Source organism: Garra rufa, chromosome 10 (genome assembly GCF_049309525.1).
Source record: "Garra rufa chromosome 10, GarRuf1.0, whole genome shotgun sequence".
Taxonomy (NCBI): domain Eukaryota; kingdom Metazoa; phylum Chordata; class Actinopteri; order Cypriniformes; family Cyprinidae; genus Garra; species Garra rufa.
In genome coordinates this window covers 47859784-47883346 of record NC_133370.1, presented here as the reverse complement: position 1 = coordinate 47883346, position 23563 = coordinate 47859784, and the positions used below count along the sequence as shown (strand labels likewise).

Sequence of the window (23563 nt, the reverse complement as noted above, 5' to 3'; positions counted from 1 at the left end):
GCATTCATTTTAAAAACTATGTAAAAAACTGAACTTTGATTAAAAAGCTACTCTCAGGCAATTGCTGTGTGTTACCTGAGGGAACAGCTGGTGGGCTAAAATGGGTGAAGAGTTCTGGGCGATGCTGACGTCGCCTTCTTCCAGGATCCAGTGTGGTAGCAGGCGATGCTGGCATCTGTGACAACATTGATGAAATATATGAATCTATAAACACTGCAAAAAATGCTTTTCTTACTTAGATTTTTTGTCTCGTTTCCAGCCAAAATATCTAAAAATTCTTAAATCAAGAAGGATTTTCTAGACGAGTAAAAATTATTTTCTTGTTTTCAGAAAAAACATGCCAAAATTAAGTTATTTTTTCTTAAAACAAGCAAAATAATCTGCCAATGGGGTAAGAAAAAATTTATTTTTACTCGTCTAGAAAATCCTTCTTGATTTAAGAATTTTTAGATATTTTGGCTGGAAAAATTGGTTTTTCAATTTATTTACTGTCATATAATTATTTTTGTGCAGGTCTGTTTTATGTAGAATAATTTCAGTAATGGTTTGCAATTAAAGTAAGAGTGACCACACTGTTCATCTTGAGGTTTACTTACAGAATGAATGTCTGGGGGGGTTGCCATGTCACCGAAAATATCAAACTGGTTTATATTCTGCAAAACAGGGAGGAGAAAGATAAAGAAGATATAATGCCATACTGGAAGACATTCCCCAACACAGATGATTACTTTTTTCTGTGTTCATTGAGAAAAGCAGCCCACAATGGAATAGTTATGGATCTATCAGTGGGCCTGACAATTAAATAATGCTTCAACAGTGAAAATATAGTAGTTGGCTACTACACATGCTATAGAGGTTACCAGATGAGGACATAATGACACGTCAATTACACTAATAAGTGAAGGGAATAGGGTGACAAACATTAACAAAACAAAAGGTACAAGCATGGAGGTGGATGATAACTTAAATGTATGACCATTTAACCAGAATCCAATGTGTATGCCAAAGGAAAAAACAAAACAAAGACAGTCATGTTTTATAGAAAAGCTAGAAAATCACACCAGAAGAAAAGCAAAATCAATGTTTGGCACATGTGAGCAAACATTGCAGCTGGGAGACTGATATTAATGTGAGTAAAGCTCCAAGCACTCGATAGGCTCCGACTGAATGAACAGACAAGCAATAACACTCTGTGAAATGGACTGATAAACAATCATTTAACATGGTGAAAGAAATGCTCTGTTCTGGCTTCTATAGATCTGTCTGGGGTTTTGCAATGCATGCTGATCTTTCGTTTTTTTTAGTAAGGTTCTTATAAATAACAAGCTTTAGGCAGAGCCAATCATTATTTTTTTTGGTTAAAAAATGTCCTTGTCATTGATGCATTGCAATTGTCACATTAGCTTTTTCTAAACCCATGCTGTACATCCATACTAGAGGTGAACCCCTAAAACAAACCTCTGTTTGATTTTCCCCTCAACCATTTTCCTCATATAAATCACTTCCTTAACTAATACTGAAAGATTTGTAACAAAACAGAAATATTTCGAGTGCATTGATCACTTTCAATTTGCTATGGGACTCCAAAAACGTTTGATTTTCTAATGCAAGAAGGAGGAAGAACCTTGAGAGGTTTGTTTGAGGGAAGGTTGAGCGAATGTTTGAGACATGAGAGAACCTACAGTCATTAGATGTTGTTTTGGAACGTCATAGATCCCATCTTTCTGATGACTTGTGGGGACCTAAAAATTATAGTAAGTTAACACAAGTCTATGCTTCAGTAATATTTCAATATATGTGCACTGCATAATATGTATTTAAATATGCTTGAGTACCATACACTCTTAAAAATAGAGGTTCCAAAAGAGTGTTTTTGCAGTGATGCCATAGAAAAACCATATTTGGCTCCCCAAAGAACCTTTCAGTGAACAGTTCTTAAAAGAACCGTTTTGAAGAACATTTTTCAACTATAAAGGACCTTTTCTGCATTTGAAAGGCTACATGGATGTTCAACGTTCTTCGTAGAACCATTGATGACAATAAAAAACCTTTTTTTTTAAGGAGTGTACTTTGTAAACTAACTAAATGCTTAATATGGGGAGTCGATACCATAGGAAGACTATTTATAGATTCCCCTTTCTTTCTGATACTAAATGTGGGCGAAAAGGGCAGTGGCTCAAGGAAGTACCTGGTAAACGCTCTCCTCTGATTGGTGGCCACGGAGGGGCTCGTGTCCGGCTTCAAACACAATGTACTACAAGGAGTTGGGAAAGAAAATGAGAAAGGCCCCATATGGAACCAATCAGACAAGTCACTAAGAACAGTCACTGCTGAATATTTTGTATGTTTATGTAATTTTTGTATGTTTTAACAGTAAGAACTCTAGAAAGACCCTTTTTGTTTTCACATAATAGAAAATCAACAATGTTATGTTATTAATTTCTCAGTTGTTAGTTGATTAAGTGGCCAGCAAATGTTACTCTTAGGTCTGGTGCTTCTTACAAAAGAAAGATCTCAGTAAAAGGCTCACTTTTTCAGAAATACCAAAGTCTGCAATCAGAAGTCTTGATTTAAAAAAAAAATCAAATGATCTAAGATATGATTTTCATTTTTTTTAATCTCTGTACTCTTAATGTATTAATCATATCGGTAACACTTTACAATAAGGTTCATTAGTTAACATTAGTTAACCATATTAGTTAACATGAACTAATGATGAACTGGACTTATACAGCATTTATTAATCTTTGTTAATGTTAATTTCAACATTTACTAATGCATTATTAAAATTTTGTTAACATTAGTTAATGCAGTGTGAACTAACATGAACAAACAATGAACAACTGTATTTCCGTTAACTAACGTTAATAAAGATTAGTAAATACATTAACAAATGTATTGCTCATGGTTAGTTCATGTTAGTTAATACATTAACTAATGTTTAACTAATGAACCTTATTGTAAAGTGTTTTATGTATATTTTATCTGGAGTTTAAAAGTTTGGGATCAGTAAGATTGTTTTTAAAAGAAGTGTCCTCTGCTCATCATAGCTGTATTTGTTCAAAAACACAGTAAAAAACTGTAATAATGTGAAATATTACAATTTAAAATAATTTTCTATTCTAGTATGCTTATAAATAAAATGTTAAAAGGAACAGATTTTTTTTGTTTTGATTTCTGAAGGATCACTGACACCGAAGACTGGAATAATGCTCAAAACGTAGCTTTGATAACAGCAATAGATTACATTTTACTACTTATTCACATAGAAAATGGGTATAAACTGTAATAATATTTTACAATATTACTGTTCTTGCTGTATTTTTTGATTAAATACTTGAAGCCTTGGTGAGCAGAGGACACTAAAACGTAAAAACATATTACTGACCCTTTTAAACGGTAGTGTACATGAGCCTTTGCTAAGATCTGTGAGAAGCACCAATGCATCGCTTATGCCCAAGAGACATGTCGCAGGTTAAATATCTAGATCTGTCTGTGATCCAAGTCCTGAAGTGTGAAATGTGTTTTGGCTATAAATGACATTGCAATGACAGACTGTTGTCTAAGTGTGAAATGAACAGCAATCCAACAGCTCTCAAAGTGTTATGTTGTCTCCAAGGTATGAATGAGCAATAAAACCAAGGTATTTTGAGAGCTTCCATCTTAGGGATTCTAATTGGAGATAAAACTGATGGTTAAAGTTGTCTGTATTCAGTGTGAGCGAGAGAGCACTGGGTTCAACATATCAGAGTAGATCCAGAAGGGCTGTTTAGGACTCTCCATTGAACATACAGACAGAACCACAAAACATGACTGCAGATCAATGAACTGAATGGTCAACAGAAGTTCTGTGAGCATCGACTGCAAAAAATATCAACAACACTTAAATGGAGGAGTTAAATGATAATAAAATCATAAAAAGGTCAGTTCTTAGTAAAATCAGGTTACGTTTATGGTAAATGAGATTGACAAACTCTCACCTGATACACTGGATCATCAATCTCATCTTCCAGGATCGTCTGTGTCAGCCATTAAGAAAAACAGACATTATTAGCAGTGTATTTTTGAAGACGAAATTAGAGCAAACCAAAAGAAACATGAAACCGAGAATCATCAGAAATGAAGCACTCTTATGTTCAAAACAGAAAACTCTTTACTAAAGCTATAGCCCTGTTTGGATGGTAATTGTTTCTCATGTGAAATGTTTGTAAAAATAAATGTACATGGCTCCTCTGATAAAACTCATGGATGTGGATGCCGATTTATTCACAGTTCTGTGATCCTACAATCCCGGAAACCTGCTGGCCAAGTGGCCAGTCATTATGAATGTTATTTATGAGTGTTAAATTTATGAAAAACATTTTAAAATTGTATTGCATATCTGCTTCTGCCATGCTAAAGATTACCTGCTTTTTTTCTCTTTTTGCTCCCACTTGCTGTAGTGGAGCAGTTAAGAAATATTGTTCTTGTAAATACTTTCCAGCATTTCAGAAATAGATGCACATGCAAATTACAGCGAAGTACAACAATTACTGTACGGTGTTCAGCAGAGGTCATAAAGAATTTAAACATTGAATTTGAATAAATTTCTTCTTGTAAACTCAAAACCTTGGATTTTTACAACACCGACATTCTGGATTCGGACAGCAATAAAATCACAGACTGCCCCCTGTAAATGGTAAAAATGACTTATGTCCCCATGAGAAACAATTACCGAAAAGAGTTTTTGAAACTAAAACCTCCAGAGCAACAGATGGCAGAGCGTTGAATAATATTACTATAGAAATCTAAAAGAAAAGTACCTAGGCTAACATCAGTTACTTTTTTAGGCTAACATGCAGTTACATTTTCACAAAACTGGCTAACTTATTAAAAAAAACTGACTAAGTGTACATCATATAAACACGTTTTAGGCCACCAATTATAAATATCTTAGATACACAATTTTACCATGAATACAGATAAGTTACTGTTATACCACCACCAAAAAAGCACACAATCATTGCTACTGCTTCACGAACTGTGCATTTTTATGGTAAGTTATTTATAACTTATGGTAAGTTAGAACAGCCATAATACATAAATGACAAGCAATAACAATAAAGTGAAATAATCATCTAACTGACCGATTATATAGCCCCCAAATGTGAACAAATGTAAAAATTTCATCACACTTTTAGCACAGGAAGTTCAAAGCAATTTAGGCTAATTTGTCAACTTTGCCAGTCAAAATGTTAAATAAATGTCCTTAGCAGAAAAAGCTGCTATACTAACCTAATATTAATGCTGGAAAGCCAATGTACTTGGCAATTGTGATTTTTTTTAACTCTTTCCCACCAGCATTTATAAAAAAGTTGCTAGCCACCACCAGCATTTTTGATTGTTTCCACAAATTTTTCATGGCCCCCAGAATATGTTGTTGTATCTGAACGTTCAATGTCGAAAGACTGTTTTGTTCTAGTTTCATGCATTCTTTTTTATTAACAGTTGAATACTACTACTAGTACTTCCGAATCAGATACAGATTGATTATCAAAAGATAGATGCAGTTGATTGCTTCAGTCAACATATTCAAAGCTTCACAGTCATTCGGTAATGTTAGGCAGTTTAATATGCTGTTTAATGTTTAATGATCATGTTATTTTGCATATGTGATCCCTCGTTTTATTTATTTTTTTCACCTGTATTTCTGTCAAAGAATTTTCCGGCAATTGGGTTATTTGTCTATTCCATTTCATCATTAAAATCCCTTTTCACATTTATCTTGGGGGCAGGATTATCCATTTGAGAGGGGCTCAGTAAGTTGAGAGGAAATAGTTGTTTAAAACACCTGCTTGCATTATCAGAGCTTTCTATTTTCTATGAGAGATTTATAGGCTATTTCTGGCAGCCCTGTCTGGTATGATGCATCTGGACAGTAGAAACGCATGCACAATGTGACCATTTTGCCAGTTTATTTTTTTTGAAGAAACTCTTGTTTGGCTCTTACCTGATAGACGGCTTGTTCACAGTGCTTGTCCTTCTGAGCTTTTTTCTCAGACTCCTCCCTCTGTTTGATGTCGTAGACGAGGGTGAAAAGGTCACGCAGGTCCAGTATCACTGGCTCTGCCTACAAGAGGATAACTGATGTTAAAGGAAAATTGTGGCAGCTTTTAACCGGCATGAGAACAGTTTAAAGTTAGGAATATTAAGAAGTGTGAACACTAACCGAATGGCTGGTCTTGATCGCCACAAATTTGTGGTTGCCTTTTTTCCCGCACACGTAGCCGAAGGCGCGATGGTCCCTGGTGTCTTTGGCAATGTAGGAGATTTCATGTACAGAGTGATGGTGTTGTAAAACCTGAGGATCACATCATTATATATGGCAAAATGAGTCATATTGTACCATTTTTGCATGCTGTTTGCTTATATTTTAATTTTAGCAAATAGCCATTCTTGTTAGCGTAGTCTGTTTTCATGAACTCACCAACCATTGCCTTTTCTCATAGTACAAATGAGTCTGTTCTATGCACATGTTGTGTGAATAGCATAAACAGTGCATTCAGAAAGTATTTTGACCCTGTAATTTTTTTTTTCACATTTTGTTATGTTGCAGCCTCATGCATTCAAAAATCTAAAGGGAAATCGATCTTTGCCAACAATGCAACCCATGTGTTTGAAATGCCATTGTCTGTGTCAATGCCAAGCATCATTCTGTATGTAACACAACAGTATATGCTTGGGTTTTGTATAAAGCAAGAATAGGCAAACATTGCAGTTGCCAAACCACATGAGCATAATTAAAATGAAAAATAATGTAACACAGAGGTGTGTTGCATGCATAACACTAAAACAATTAAATTCACCAGGTCAGTGAAAACAGTGGAGATCTTTTCTTTGTAATTTTGTCAGTTAACTAACGGTTAAAGGGATTTAACAATTATAGATTCTTGTTTTTGTAGCATTTTCCGAAATGTCCCAACCTATCTAGAAATAAGGTTTGTGTAATTAATTTAACAGATTTTCTACTGAAAATGTACATTTCAACTTTTCAAGTAGTTATAAGAAGGGGGTGTTTACATGACAGCGTTTTTTAATAAAAACTGAAAAATGTTATGCGTTTTGGTGGTTCATTTAAATGACAACGCCGCCAACTACTCGCATTTTTAGCACAATTGTTGTCATGTAAACATACTCTAACATCTGTGTTGATGTTGTTAGGCCTTTAAAAAATTAAGAAATGTTAGGACAAAACATTCTTAAAGTAATTTTATATACATTCACATGATGTTGAGAGAAAATACTCTTAGAGCAACTTTCTTTGTCCTCAGAACGTTATTTTTACTTGATGAATGTTCTTATAATTTTGAGAGAAAACATAAGATTTTACACATTAATTAAATCTACACTCTGGGTAGAATGTTGTAAGAAACCTTTTAGTAAACTAAGAAAAATGGACATTTTAAAGTTAAAAGAATATTAAAATTTAGTGTTCAAATAAAATTTCATTTTATTATCATATTATATATATTATATTTAAATAATATTATATTTTAGGTGAAAATGAAGTTAACTTAAAGACAAGAACATTTTAGCAATTTAACATTTTTGTGACATTCAAACATTTCACAATCAAAGTAGTGTTTAACACAACACAACAAGGAGGATCACAGTTAAACAGATCCAGGATTTAACTAATAAAACTAGAAAACGTATGTAAAATACTCTTACCCCTGATCTCTCATCATAAACCTTGATTCCACCAAAAGACACAGTCAAGAAAATTCTCTGTTTGTGGTTCCCTTTCGACCTCGCTGAAGCAGCAATTCCCTGCACAACAAACAGAGAAAAAAATGAGGATAAGAAGAATTAAAAGCAAGCACAAATGGAAACATCAGCAGTAAAGATAAATTCCCATTTTGTTAGCAATATGTCTGCATAGTTTGGAAAGAAGATGTTTGCTCAACTATTCTCTCCTTGAAACCACCAACTTTCAGCTTTAATTCACGTAGTTGAACAAAATTATAATGTAAAATACTTAGGAGTGACAAACGTTTTATATACAGTCCCTCTATTTTCAGACTCAAGTGTGGATGGTTGGACAAATAAATATGTAACCCTGGACCCCAAAACCATTGTCCAATGTCTTAAGTAGCACGTATTTGTAGCAATAGCCACAAATACATTGTATGGGTCAATATTATTGCCAAAATTCATTAGGATTTTAAGTAAAGGTGTTCCATGAATTTTGTAAATTTCCCACCATAAATATATCAAAACGTATTTTTTTTATTAGTAATATGCATTGCTAAGAACTTAATTTGGACAACCTTAAAGGCGATTTTCTCTATATAATTAGATTTTTTAGCACCCTCAGATTCCAGATTTTCAAATAGTTGCATCTCAGCCAAATATTGTCCTAACTTAACAACCTAACAAACCACATCAATTGAAGGCTTATCTATTCTGCTTTCAGATTATGTATAAATCAAAATTTCAAGAAATTGACCTTTATGACTGGTTTTGTGGTCCAGGGTCACATATGATCATAAATAAAATGTAAAATTTTGATATTTTGTTGAGAATCCTTTGCAGGCAGTGCCTGCCTGAAGTCTGGAACCCATAGACATCACCAAATACTGGGTTTTCTCCTTTGTAATGCTTGGCTGAGGCCTTTACTGCAGCTGACTTAAATAGCTGTTTTTTTTTTTTTTTTGCTGTTTTGTTAAAGACAGTAAAAGTTTTGTTAAAAGTTACAAATGACCTGGGGCCTCATTTATAAAACTTTCTTACGCACTGATTTGATCTTAGAGTGTTCGTACGATCAAATCCACGTCAAAGTACAGATTTATAAAAACCGTCTTTGACGTGGAAAAGTACTTATCTCCACGTCAGATTCCAGGTTGGTGTACGACCGTTTCCTTGTGGTAATGCCTGGTATTGCAGATAGTTCAGCCTCACTATAATTTGATTTCTTGCGCTCCTTTTTACTTGCCATTGTCACAGAGTTTTTGCTTTAGGAATGAGCTCATTTTATATGTTAATTAATGAAGCAGGGGCGTTTCGACGGCGGAACATTCAGCTGCACACAATTCCACGATCATTTGTGATTTATAACCGAATGACTGGCGTTCGCATGGATTTCGTGGTACGTTCGTTTCTCTGAATCGCTCTTACGATCAAATCAGAAAAGTTCTTAGATAAAATCAAGGATGGTTTCTACGCAAGTCTTTATAAATGAGGCCCCTGCTCTTATCATCCGATCAGGGTTATAACTCTCTATTAGGGCTGCTGGATCTTAGCGCTGCGTTTGACACACTGCAAGAAATGCTTTTCTAGCTTAGATTTTTTGTCTTGTTTCCAGCCAAAATATCTAAAAATTCTTAAATCAAGAAGCATTTTGTAGACAAGTAAAAATTATTGTCTTGAATTTAAAAAAAAAGTCAAAATGAAGAGCATTTTTACTTAAAACAAGCAAAATAATCTGCCAATGCGGTAAGAAAAATAATCTTGTTTTGTCTGTTTGAAATAAGATGTTTTTTCTTACCCCATTGGCAGATTATTTTGCTTGTTCTAAGCAAAAACTCACTTACTTTTGACTTGTTTTTTTCTGAAAACAAGAAAAGGATTTTTACTCATCTAGAAAATCCTTCTTGATTTAAGAATTTGTAGATATTTTGTCTGGAAACAAGACAAAAAAATCTAAGCTAGAAAAGCCTTTTTTGCAGTGCAGTATTGACCACAACATTCTTTTGAATAGACTTGAAAACTATGTTGGCATTAGTGCAGTATGGAGCACCTCAAGGCTCAGTACTAGGGCCATCACTTTTTACGCTTTACATGTTACCCTTGGGTGATATCATCAGGAAACATGGTCTTAGCTTTCACTGTTATGCTGATGATACTCAGCTCACTATTTCTTCACGGCCCGGCGAAACATACCAATTTGAAAAATGGAATGTATAGTTGAAATAAAAAATCGGATGACGAGTAACTTCTTACTGCTAAATTCTGAAAAAACAGAGGTGTTAATTATTGGACTTAAAACCTCTGCATGTAATAACCTAAAACACTGTCTAATACTCGATGGCTGCTCTGTCAATTCTTCCTCACCAGTTAGGAACCTAGGTGTGCTATTCAATAGCAATCTTTAGTTCGGAAGGCATATTTCTACCATTTGCAAAACCATATTTTTTGATTTGAAAAATATATCGAAATTACGCAGAAATGCTGAAACATTAATTGATGCATTCATGACCTCAAGGATAGATTATTGTAATGCTTTATTGGTTGCTCTGCATGCTTAATAAACTCCAGCTGGTCCAAAATGCAGCAGCTAGAGTTCTTACTAGAACAAGAAAGTATGACCATATTAGCCCGGTTCTGTCAACACTGCACTGGCTCCCTATTAAAGATTTAAAAATCTTGCTAAGTACTTAATAAGCCCTCAATGGTTCAGGTCCTCCGTACCTGAGCTCTTATCACATTATAGTCCCTCACGTCCGCTGCATTCTCAAAAATCTGGCAGTTTGATAATATCTAAAATATCAGAATCAAATTCTGGAACAATCTACCTAACACTGTTCGGGAGGCGGACACACTCCTGTCAGTTTAAATCTAGATTAAAGACACATCTCTTTAACCTGGCCTACACTTAACACTTAATCCAAATCCGTTAAAGGATTGTTAGGCTGCATTAATTGGGTCAACCGGAACCAGGAACACTTCCCATAGCACCTGCATCGTAAGAAAAATGTCATCCACGCTAATATTAGCCTGTTTTGTTCTTATTCCAAGGTCACTGTAGCCACCAGACCCAGACCAGATGGTGGATCAACACCTAGAGACGACCTCTACAGCCCTGAATGTCAGCAGAGACCACATCAACTAGATGAGCCCCAGAGACAGAGCATCAGTGAAGAACTCCTCACCCAGACGGCCACTGGGAACCAGATGAGTCCTTTGCAAATCTGACTTTGCTGTAACATGGAACTTTTGCACTATTGACACTATTGTCACTATTTAATACTGTAAAGTTGCTTTGACACCATCTGTATTGTTAAAAGTGCTATATCGATAAAGGTGTTTGATTGATTGATTAAAGTCAAACCCTTCACTAGCAAGTGATCTCAAAGACACCAAAAGAAAAACCTTCATTTCATGCTATTAAGAGCATTACACTGCAAAAAATGCTTTTCTTACTTAGATTTTTTGTCTTGTTTCCAGCCAAAATATCTACAAAATCTTAAATTAAGAAGGATTTTCTAGACAAGTAAAAATTATTTTCTTATTTTCAGTAAAAATTTCTGTTTGAAATAAGATTATTTTTCTTACCCCATTGGCAGATTATTTTGCTTGTTCTAAGAAAAAACTCACTTCATTTTGACTTGTTTTTACTGAAAACAAGAAAATAATTTTTACTTGTCTAGAAAATCCTTTTTGATTTAAGAATTTTTAGATATTTTGGCTGGCAACAAGACAAAAAATCTAAGTAAGAAAAGCATTTTTTGCAGTGTATAATCAATAAGAAATTAATGTTTCATCCATGAGATGTCTTTCCTTTGTTTGCATTTGCATTTTTTCATTCAACAGATTTTTTTTTCTATCCAAAGCAATTTACAAAGGCAGAATGTCACACGCTTTGTATTTAGCTCATGCAAAACAAAGCATCGTCCCGCTGTCTTTCATAACCTAACACAGCTTGTGTAAAGCAATCACACTTCCTGCTCTTTGAGGACTTGTTATTATACCTTCAGCTTCATCATGGAGTCCTGACACAGCTTGTCTCCGCGGGTGGCCGTCACATCATCAATCCCAATCAGCTTGGCCTTGTAACTGACGCCTTCGCCCCTGAAGCGCTGAATCAGAGCCTGCTCGCTGCGATCGCGACCTGCACAAACAACACAGAGAGATTGAGTGAGACTGCAATTCAGTCAAGATGAAAAATCATGTAGAGCATGGAGTATTTGTGCAAGTGTGCAATGTCATTGTATGGCAAGCGTTTCTTCACCGCAATTGCAGTTCATAAATATAAGTTAAGTGAAAAATGATCAAAACAATCACACTGCAAAAAATGCTTTTCTTACTTAGATTTTTTATCTTGATTCCAGCCAAAATATCTAAAAATTCTTAAATCAAGAAAGATTTTCTAGACAAGTAAAAATTATTTTCTTGTTTTCAGTAAAAACAAGTCAAAATGAAGTGAGTTTTTTCTTAGAACAAGCAAAATAATCTGCCAATGGGGTAAGAAAAAAAATCTTCTTTCAAACAGAAAACAAGATTATTTTTCTTACCCCATTGGCAGATTATTTTGCTTGTTTCAAGCAAAAACGCACTTAATTTTGACTTGTTTTTACTGAAAATAAGAAAATAATTTTTACTCGTCTAGAAAATCCTTCTTAATTTAAGATTTTTTAGATATTTTGGCTGGAAACAAGACAAAAAATCTAAGTAAGAAAAGCATTTTTTGCAGTGCAGAGATGACCTGGGGGGTGTTCCATAAAACAATTCTACCAAATAAACCAGGCTTATTTCAGTTAAGTCTGACTTATTGTCACTTGATTTGGCTCAAAGTAAGTCAGACTAACTGAAATAAGCCTGACTTATTTGGTAAACTTGTTTAATGGAATACCCCCTTGATTGACTTTAAAGTACATATGTGACCCTGGACCACAAAACGAGAAAGAGTCATTTTTTGTAAATTTAGCTTTATACATCATCTGAAAACTGAATAAATAAGCTTGCAATTCATGTATGGTTTGTTAGGATGGGACAATATTTGCTCGAGATACCTTTAAAGTTGTCCAAATAAAGTTCTTAGCAATGCATATTACGCATATTTAAAAAATATGTTTTGACATATTTATGGAAGTAAATGTAAAAAATATCTTCATGGAACATGATCTTTACTTAATATCCTAATGATTTTTGGCATAAAACAAAACTGTATCATTTTTAACTACAGTATACAATGTATTTTTGGCTATTGCCACTAATATACCTGTGCTACTTAAGACTGGTTTTGTGGTCCAGGGTCACATATGTGTTTATGTCCTCTAAACTGCCATAGTTTCAGTACATATCGGCAAAAAATTCTGAAATATGTCTTATATTTTCATTTTTTTAAGTCTAATTTGTCTGAAAAGTCTGATATGGCCTCAGAATTGTGGCAATTCTAAGTTTATATCTTGCAATTGCTACGTTTTTCTCTGAATTCTGAGTTTACAATTTTCTATTCTGTTTTGCTTCCACCGCAAAATAAAAAGTAACAGGTTGTTACAGTCTAACTACACATAGATAAACATTGATTTTATACATTTAACAAGTTAACAGGTTGTTAATAAGTTACAGTGTAATTATACATTTAAGCACTGAGTAGTATTAATGTAAACTACATCAACTTACTATATGGTTAAGGTTACAATGAGGGTTGGATTAGAGTTACTTGCATGTAATTTTGCTTAATTTTCTCTTACTACATGCAGAATATATTTTACAAGGAAAATTAAGTGTTACCAACTGCAGCTTTCATTGAAATAATTACTGCAATATCTTCAGATCCAAATATATTTTTTTAAATAATGCAATTCTGAGAAAAAAAGTCAAAATTGTGAGATTGTATCATGCAATTCTGAGTAAAGAGTCAGAATTGTGAGTTTGTTTGTTGTTAGTTTTTGAAGCACATTATCTCTGCATTTTAAAGAGCATTTTGTTAATATATATGTGACCCTGGACCACAAAACCAGTCTTAAGTCGCTGGGGTATATTTGTAGCAATAGCCAAAAATACACTGCATGGGTCAAAATTATTGTTTTTTCTTTTATGCCAAAAATCATTAGGAAATTAAGTAAAGATCATGTTCCAGGAAGATTTTTTGTAAAATTCCTACTATAAATATATCAAAATGTAATTTTTGATTAGTAATATGCAGTGTTAAGAACTTAATTTGGACAATTTTAAAGGTGATTTTCTCAGTCTTTTGATTTTTTTGCACCCTCAGATTCCAGATTTTCAAATAGATGTATCTCGGACAAATATTGTCCTATCCTAACAAACCATACATCAATAGAAAGCTTATTTATTGAGCTTTCATATCTCAGTTTTGTAAAGTTTAACCTTATGACTGGTTTTGTGGACCAAAGGTCACATACTGTATATAGTCCTTCTAAGAAAATCCATAGTTGAGATGCAATAATTTTGGTTGATCTGCAAAAATTATTTTCACAAAAGTTAAAAATGAATATTTACTAAACTGTAAGACGGATTCCCCCAGCCACCCATAAGCAAAAACAAAGCTTCCAAAATCTAACTTTTTTTTGTGACAAAAAGTAATCAAACAATTATGCATTACTTTACATAAAAATTACTTAGTAACATAATTGTATACTAATGCATTACTTTTAAAAGTAACTTTCCCAACACTGTCCGCAGTTACATACAAACAAACTTAATGCAACAAGCTCTACAAATAATTTACCAAATTGCTAGAGTACAGTTGTTAATCATGTATAGCACAGTCTGTTAGCATATAATCAAATGATAATTTAACTGAAATGACTCTAGAGAAAAGGTAGAATGGAAAACAGCATGAATTAATTACCTCTTAAATGGTGACCTGATTCATAAAGACAATAGCTTGCAAAAAGGTCTTTGTAAAATAAGGGTTGGTATTAAAATGCACTCATCAAGCGTAGTACTTCCAGGAAAATGCACAGATTTTCTCGCATTAATATTTATACAATGCCAAGGGTTGAACATACTTCTGCTTTTCTGTTTTAAGATGCAAAGATAATGGTGTTGGGAGATAAACAGAAAGGAAGGTGCAGCCAGAAAAAGACAAGAATGTCTTGTTTCTTTTTCTATTTAATATTTCTATGTTATTTCCTACGTTTGTGCAGCAATGAATCTAAAACCCAGTTAAACGTGAGATAAAACAGACCAGGGCATGGACTCTGCCATAAATAAAAACAGACATTTAGAAACTTTAGACCCATTGAGAACATTGTAGTTTTTGAACTAGAGCATTTTATTGACATGATATTTGTTCTAAAGCCTAAACTGTGTGCTCTGGAAGCTGAAACTGCTTTCCTGTAAGCCACTTCTTTGCTCAATATTTTTGTTTTGTTTTGGATGTGTTGAAATGAAAGTAGATCAGTGGATCTCCTAGAGGAGCGTGTGTCAAATGTTGAGCCGTTCTGTGAGAGCAGGACAGATGGCAGCATATGGGGAGGAAGACCAGAGTCTCCAGACGCACCGATCTGTCAAGAGGCTGTTTAGATTTTGGAGACCTGACACAGAAACTCATTGACCTTTCAACCCCTGAGAGACAAATTACCAGATACGCCTCATATTTAATGCAGAATATTCAATATGGCTTGTTTTGAATCAGCCAACAGTGTTCCGAAGAGAAATAAAAAAGTTACAATGTACAGATATAAAATTATGTTTCAGCAAACCTTATTAAAACCAGTTTTAGTCTTTAAGAAATTCTTTGTTGTTCTTGTAACTGAAACACTGAAAAATGTGACTAAACTTTGAGCTGGCTTGAGAGAGCCTAGCTAACCTGATACAACCTGACGTTGTAAAATGTTGCTAAAATGTTGCTAACATGTTGTTAGCATGTTTCGAGCATGATTAGCATGTTGCTAACATGTTGCTAGCATGATTAACATGTTGTTAGCATGTTTTAATACACTTAACATATTGTTAGCATGTTGCTAGCAAGTTTCTAGCATGATTAGAATGTTGCTAACATGTTGCTAGCATGATTAGCATGTTGTTAGCATTTGATCTAGCATGATTAGCATGTTGTTAACATGTTGTTAGCATGATTAGCATGTTGTTAACATGTTGCTAGCATGATTAGCATGTTGTTAGCATGTTGCTAGCATGATAAGCATGTTGCTAACATGTTGCTAGCATGATTAGCATGTTGTTAGCATGTTGCTAGCATGGTTCTAGCATGATTAGCATTTTTCTAACATGTTGCTAGCATGATTAGCATGTTGTTAGCATTATTAGCATGTTGTTAGCATGTTGCTAGCATGATTAGCATGTTGTTAGCATGTTGCTAGCATGATAAGCATGTTGCTAACATGTTGTTAGCATGATTAGCATGTTGTTAGCATGTTGCTAGCATGGTTCTAGCATGATTAGCATTTTTCTAACATGTTGCTAACATGATTAGCATGTTGTTAGCATTATTAGCATGTTGTTAGCATGTTGCTAGCATGATTATCATGTTGTTAGCTTTTTTTAACATGATTAGCATTTTGCTAACATGTTGCTAGCATGATTAACATGTTGTTAGCATGTTGCTAGCATGATTAGCATGCTGTTAACATGTTGCTACAATGATTAGCATGTTGCTAGCATGTTTCTAGCATGATTAGCACGTGGCTAACATGTTGTTAGCATTATTAGCATGTTGTTAGCATGGTTGTAGCTTATTTGAAAACAATTAGCATGTTGCTAATATGTTTCCAGCATGGTTAGCATTATTAACATGTTGTGAACATGCTTTAACACAATTAGTCTGTTGTTAGTATGTTTTTAATATAATTAACATGTTTCTAGCATGCTTTAATGCTATTAATATATTGTTACCATGTTGCTAGCATTATTCACACATTGATAACATGTTTGTATCATGGTTAGAAGGTTGCTAGCATGTTTAAGCTTAATTGGCATGTTGCTTAAATGTTTCTATCATGGTTAGCATGCCTAGCACATTGTTAGCATGTTTCAACACAATAAGTATATTTCACCATGTTTTTAACATGACTATTATGTTTTGCTAGCATATTAAACAATTAACATATTGATAGCATGTTGCTAACATGTCTTTAACATAATTAGCATGTTGTTAGCTTGTTAACATGTTTTAACACAATAAGCATGTTTTTACCATGATTATCATGTTATTAGCATGTTTAATACAATTTGTATATTGTTAGCATGTTGCTAACACGTTTTTAGCATGATTACCATGTTGTTAGCATGTTTTAACACAATTTTCTAAATGTTTTCTAACATGATTAGTATGCTGTTACCATTTTTAGCATGATGTTGCTGATAAGCAACATAATAAGCATGTAGTAAGCATGTTGATAACATGTTTTTCTAACATGATTAGCATGTTGCTAGCATGTTTTAGCATGATTATTGTGTTGATAAAATGTTACTAGCATGTTTCCAACATCATTAGCATCTTGCTAGCATGACTTTCAACAATGTTTTAACACAATTAACAGGTTTAACATGATTATCATGTGGCTAGCATGTTTTTTTTTTTTTTTTTTGCTAACATGTTTTAGCATGATTATTAACACACTAGCATGTTTTTCATTGGATCTAAGTACAAGGGATTTATTAAAAGTCCAAATGAAACAACGAGGAACAAAGAGAACAAGACGGCACATGAAACTAACGGCAAACATTGACTGACAAACTCGGGGGAACTAATCAAGGGGGAGCCAATGAAAAATTAGACTACAAACTGACTACAGAATACACAGGAAACAGGAAATGAGATTATTTCAACACATGTAACACTAATGCAGTCAAAAGAGGCAAAGAAATCAATCAGGCAAAGATCAAGCAATCAATCAAATCAATCAATGGGAGATTGATGTCACTAAGTACTTAGATATTCTGATTTGATCAAAGGAGCGTCAAAGGAGGTTTGAGAGCCTCTGCTCAGGACGAAGAGGTCACCAACTGACCACGCTCTACATCTGGACTGTTTGCATAAATGAATATTAACTAGTTTGATAAATGCATATTCATGCATGATCACTGATTCACAGTCTAATATAAAATAAAAGACTAGAATGACTGGATTAAACGAAAACAGAAAAAAGATGCAAAAAAGAAAAAACTGAACAGAAAAATGGAAAGGAAAAGCAATAAGATGGGAAAGACCAGATTAAATGAACAAAAAGATGCAGAAAAAAATACAAAAAAACGAAAGAATAAATGTTGGGAAAGACTGGATGAAATGAAAAGTTAGAAAAAGAAAAATTTATGCTAAAAAAATGAAAAGAAAAAAAGATTAGAAAGACTAGAGAAAATTAAGAACAAAAAAAATGACAAAAGAAAAATAACAGAAAAGGACAGAAAAGGGCTAAAAATTGGGAAAGTCTACTGTAGATTAAATGAAAATGAAAGTGAGAAAAAAAAGACAAAAGATTAGAAAGACTAGAGGAAATGAAAATAAAAAGAAAAAGATAAATAAATAAATAAGCGAAAAGGACAGAAAAAAAGGCAAAAAGTTGGGAACAACCGGATGCAATGAAAAGTTAAAAAATAACAAATGATGCTAAAAAACTAAAAAATAAAAGAAAAAAGATTAGAAAGACTAGAGGAAATGAAATCAGAAAAAGAACAAAAAAGATGACAAAAGAAAAATAACAGAAAAGGGCTAAAAATTGGGAAAGACTAGATGAAATTAAAAAAAGTCAGAAAAATAAAAAAAATAAAAATAAAAGACAAAAGATTAGAAAGACTAGAGGAAATGAAAAACAAAAACGAAAAAGATAAATAAATAAATAAATAAATAAGCGAAAAGGACAGAAAAAAGGCAAAAAGTTGGGAATGACTGGATGAAATGAAAAGTTAGAAAAATAACAAATTATGCAAAAAAAAAAGAAAAAGATTAGAAAGACTAGAGGAAATGAAAACAGAAAAAGAACTTAAAAGATGACAAAAGAAAAATAACAGAAAAGGATAGAAAAAAGCTTAAAGTTGGGAAAGACTAGATTAAATTAGAAGTCGGAAAAAAAAATGAAAAGATGCTGAAATAAAACTGAAAAATAAAAGAAAAAGATCAGAAAGACCTAGAGAAAATGAAAAAAAAAAAGATTAAAAAAAAAAAAATAAACGAAAAGGACAGAAAAATGGCAAGAGTTGGGAACGACTGGATGAAATGAAAGGTTAGAAAAAGAACAAATGATGCTAAAAAAACTAAAAAATAAAAGAAAAAAGATTAGAAAGACTAGAGGAAATGAAATCAGAAAAAGAACAAAAAAGATGACAAAAGAAAAATAACAGAAAAGGGCTAAAAAAGCTAAAAGTTGGGAAAGACTAGATGAAATGAAAAAAAGTCAGAAAAATAAAAAAAAATAAAAATAAAAGACAAAAGATTAGAAAGACTAGAGGAAATGAAAACAAAAACGAAAAAGATAAATAAATAACTAACTAAATAAATAAATAAATAAATAAGCGAAAAGGACAGAAAAAAGGCAAAAAGTTGGGAATGACTGGATGAAATGAAAAGTTAGAAAAATAACAAATTATGCAAAAAAACAAAAAATAAAAAAGATTAGAAAGACTAGAGGAAATGAAATCAGAAAAAGAACAAAAAAGATGACAAAAGAAAAATAACAGAAAAGGACAAAAAAAAAGCTAAAAGTTGGGAAAGACTAGATGAAATGAAAATAAAAGTCAGAAAAAGAAAAGATGCCGAAAAAAAAAACTGAAGAATAAAAGAAAAATGAGAAAATGGCCTTTAAAGTTGTCGAAATGAAGTTCTTAATGCATATTATTAATCAAAAATTATTTTTTGATATATTTATGGTAGGAAATTTACAAAATACCTTAATGGAACATAATCTTTACGTAATATCCTAATACATTTTGGCATTAAAAGAAAAATAATCATTTTGACCCATACAATGTATTTTTGGCTATTGCTAAAAATATACCCGTGCCACTTAAGACTGGTTTTGTGAAAATGATCTGCTTTTTAATAAGGTGCTTCTCATTTTATAATAATACCAAAAAAGGACCTTTTTTCCAAGTAGACATTTTTCACTCATTTTAAATTGCAGTCAACAAGCTTTTTTGATCCATTATCACACGTTTAGTGTTTCATCAAGTGTGAATATGTTAAAAGTGTCTCAACCCAGAGTGATATTTCTGTTGCTGTTATTTCAGAGGCTGTGGCTCATTGACTACGAGTTTGAGGTTCAGCCAGAATTGCCATAGGTTACTATGCATGCGTGTGTGTGTGTGTGTGTGTGTGTGTGTGTGTGTGTGTGTGTGTGTGTGTGTGTGTGTGTGTGTGTGTGTGTGTGTGTGTGTGTGTGTGTCGCTTGCAAGACAGCTGTGTGTTTGAATCACTTTTCACATGGATTTCTGTCGGTAAGCAGCAGTTGCTATGGAGATGGAAAAAATTCAAGGTTGAGGCAATTTCATTTATCATTTATGGGCAGTGAGAGCAGAACACAGGTAGACAGAATCTCTCATCAGAGACAACATCACAACACAACAGCATCTAACACAATTATGCTATATTTCTCACAGTTCCGATCCTGAGGTGAAGATTTCATTAGCTTTCCAGACTATAACTGACAACTATGCATGCATGTATTTTCAATTCGAACACAAAATGCAGTACCTGGAGAAAAACCCATCATAATACATTTAATAAACTCTTTAACTCTTTCAAAAGATTTTAAATATTTCTGTCTTATCTGGTGTAAAGCAGTTCTATTTGTGGAGTACAGTAATATATATTTGCCAGAACAAAGTAAAGCATTGCAAAATAGTAAATTAAAATGCACATTCATCTTTGACATGCAGCCATGGCAAACCTCGGCTTTTTGTCATACAAGAAAAAGATTTTGAAGAACATAAAGATAAAGTCTTACCTCAGCATTTATCACTATTTATAGCTGTTTTTGCATTTACAATATAATCTGCATGAACAAACACACAAGCCACCTATATGAGGAAATGACATTATGTATAGCCATTCTGACACTTTTCATCTCCCTATTCTCCTCTGTTGAGTTTTTATCCTAAAAGTTCATTAGCTCCATTCAGATAGACACACAATAACATACACAATCATATAATCACTGTCAAACATTTTAGACTTCATATCTTTGACAGTTTCCAAGCACCTCATCACATGATATCACCTAAATATTGAGCTAGATTTTTACTTTTTCCAAACTAAATGTGTGTATAGGTTCCATGAAGGCATTTTTGCATTGATGCCACAGAACCATTTTTGGTTCCCCAAAGAACATTTCAGTGAACAGTTCTTAAAAGAACCATTTTGAAGAACATAAACAAATCTAAAGAACCTTTTCTGCATTTGAAAGGTTCCATGGATGTTCAAGGTTCTCCATGGAACCATCAATACCAATAAAGAACCTTTATTTTTAAGAGTGTAGTGCATTTTTCAAATGCAAAATGTGTCAGTTCACAAGTATCAATTTTTAGTTTCAAATTTTCATTTGGTGTATTTAAAAAAGGAGACATACTTTCACTTATGCATGACAATCGAGTAATAATTTTAGTTAAATGGCTGAGCCTAAGTGTTAGTTGTGAATAATGAAGAAAAGCCTTGCTCAAACTAAATCATAAACAGTTTTAATTTTTGCATATGCATCTGTGAGTATTATATTGTTATTGTGGGCAAATTACCTATTAGTTTATGTCAATACTAATAAAATATATGTAACGTCATAACCTAGAAATGTATTCTGATTTGTGAAAAAAAAAAAAAATCTCATGAAAATACTAAAAGTAATACTAAAAACAACAACAACAAAAAAATACAAATATAGACAAATACATACATACCAAAAGTTAATTTTCACAAACTACTCTTACAAAAATGTACGTCAAGTTAATTTTATTAAAGCTACATGGTTTGCTTTTTTATTCAAAGTCATCAAAATTAAAATAATGAGCAAGTGTATCATAAATCCATCTTCCAAATCATGCCTTACCGTGAAGCAGTATAAGCCTATAATATTAATTTACAAGAAATTTGTTTTAAAAGTGCATGTTGTGATCATTTACAAGCTGATCTAATTTCTGTAGTTACATGTCATGGCAGAACCAGTGCTGATGTGTTTTTTCATTTGCCAAGTTTGACCATGAATAAGATATCAGCACTGAGGTGGAGCCTCGTGCCAAGATGATTATCAATAAATAACTAATTTAATGTCAGTCTGTGCATCGCCCAAAGCTATAATGCGAATTCAGAAGATCTGGAAGATAAGGCATTAGATTTATGTTACTGTTATGAAGATTGTTTGGCTCTTTTTGGAATATGGAAAAGTACAGTGTTAATATTTCACAGATTTTTTTGTTTGTTTGTTTGTTTGTTCACAGGTTTTGAACACCATGAATGACCACATAAGAGTGAGTAAATATTGCCTCTATTTCCGAGTCTCTAAATTTTCAAAAATCGGTAAACAGTAATCATGAAGAGCAAGAAAGTTTTTAAACATTGGTGACAAATATGGTCCAGAAACTACACAATGAGTCTAATAAATAATTGCCTTAATTGATTGTGAAATGAAAGACAGTAGAGGCTCACTGTTTGCACAATGATATTAAAGAAATTTCTTAATCAAGTATTAAACTCTGATTTGCACAATTTTCTTGTTACTTGGTTCTATTTGAAAAGTGAGAGATAGAAACACAACCAAACACATTTTTAAAAAAAGTTATAAATTGATTTGCATTATAATGAGTGAAAAAACTATTTGACCCCTTCACAAAACATGACTTAGTACTTGCTGCCAAAACCCTTGTTGGCAATCACAGAGGTCAGAGGTTTCTTGTAGTTGGCCACCAGGTTTGCACACATCTCAGGAGGGATTTTGTCCCACTCCTCTTTGCAGATCCTCTCTAAGTTATTAAGATTTCAAAGCTGACGTTTGGAAACTCAAACTTTCAGCTCCCTTTTTCTATGGGATTAAGGTCTGGACACTGGCTAGACCACTCCAGGACCTTAATGTGCTTCTTCTTGAGTCACTCCTTTGTTGCCTTGGCCGTGTGTTTTGGGTCACTGTCATGCTGGACTATCCAATTTTCAGTGGTTCTCACCCAAGATTTGATGGTACATGGCCAGTCCATCGTCCCTTTGGTGCGGTGCAGCTGTCCTGTCCCCTTAGCAGAAAAACACCCCCAAAGCGTGTTTCCACCTCCATGTTTGACGGTGGGGATGGTGTTCTTGGGGTCACAGGCACCATTCCTCCTCCTCCAAACACGGCGAGTTGATTTGATGCCAAAAAGCTTGATTTTGGTCTCATCTGACCACAAAATCTTTCACCCAGTTCTCCTTTAAATCAATCAGATGTGCATTGGCAAACTTTAGACAGGCCTGTACATGTGCTTTCTTGAGCAGGGGGACTTTGCGGATGCTGCAGGATTTCAGTCCTTCATGGCGTAGTGTGTTACCAATTGTTTTCTTGGTGACTATGGTCCCAGTTGCCTTGAGATTATTGATAAGATCCTCCGGTGTGTTTCTGGGCTGAATCCTCACCGTTCTCATGATCACTGAAACTCCACGAGGTGAGATCTTGCATGGAGCCCCAGACCAAGAGAGATTGACAGTTTTCTTCCATTTGCAAAGAATCGCACAAACTGTTGTCTCCTTCTCACCAAGCTGCTTGGCAATGGTCTTGTAGCCTGTGGACAGGTGTCTTTTATACAGGTTTAACAGGTTTATACATGCCTTTAAGAGAGTGCTCCAAATCTCAGCTCATTACCTGTATAAAAGACACCTGGGAGCCAGAAATCTTGCTGATTGATAGGGGATCTAATACTTATATCACTC

The 23563-nt window shown here is 33.6% G+C and overlaps 1 protein-coding gene across 1 annotated transcript in view; it reads right to left on the bottom strand.

The window, feature by feature from the left end:
- LOC141343722 (complement component C8 beta chain-like) overlaps positions 1-23563 on the bottom strand; it is a 70862-nt gene that overhangs the window by 34061 nt on the left and 13238 nt on the right. Inside the window, exons 3-11 of the mRNA XM_073848356.1 lie at positions 11730-11869; positions 7711-7809; positions 6209-6340; positions 5990-6109; positions 3981-4019; positions 2189-2254; positions 1683-1742; positions 597-653; positions 76-175 (exon numbers count right to left, since the gene is read on the bottom strand). Coding sequence (XP_073704457.1) covers positions 76-175; positions 597-653; positions 1683-1742; positions 2189-2254; positions 3981-4019; positions 5990-6109; positions 6209-6340; positions 7711-7809; positions 11730-11869 — 813 coding nt within the window. The remainder of the gene's footprint in view (positions 1-75; positions 176-596; positions 654-1682; positions 1743-2188; positions 2255-3980; positions 4020-5989; positions 6110-6208; positions 6341-7710; positions 7810-11729; positions 11870-23563) is intronic.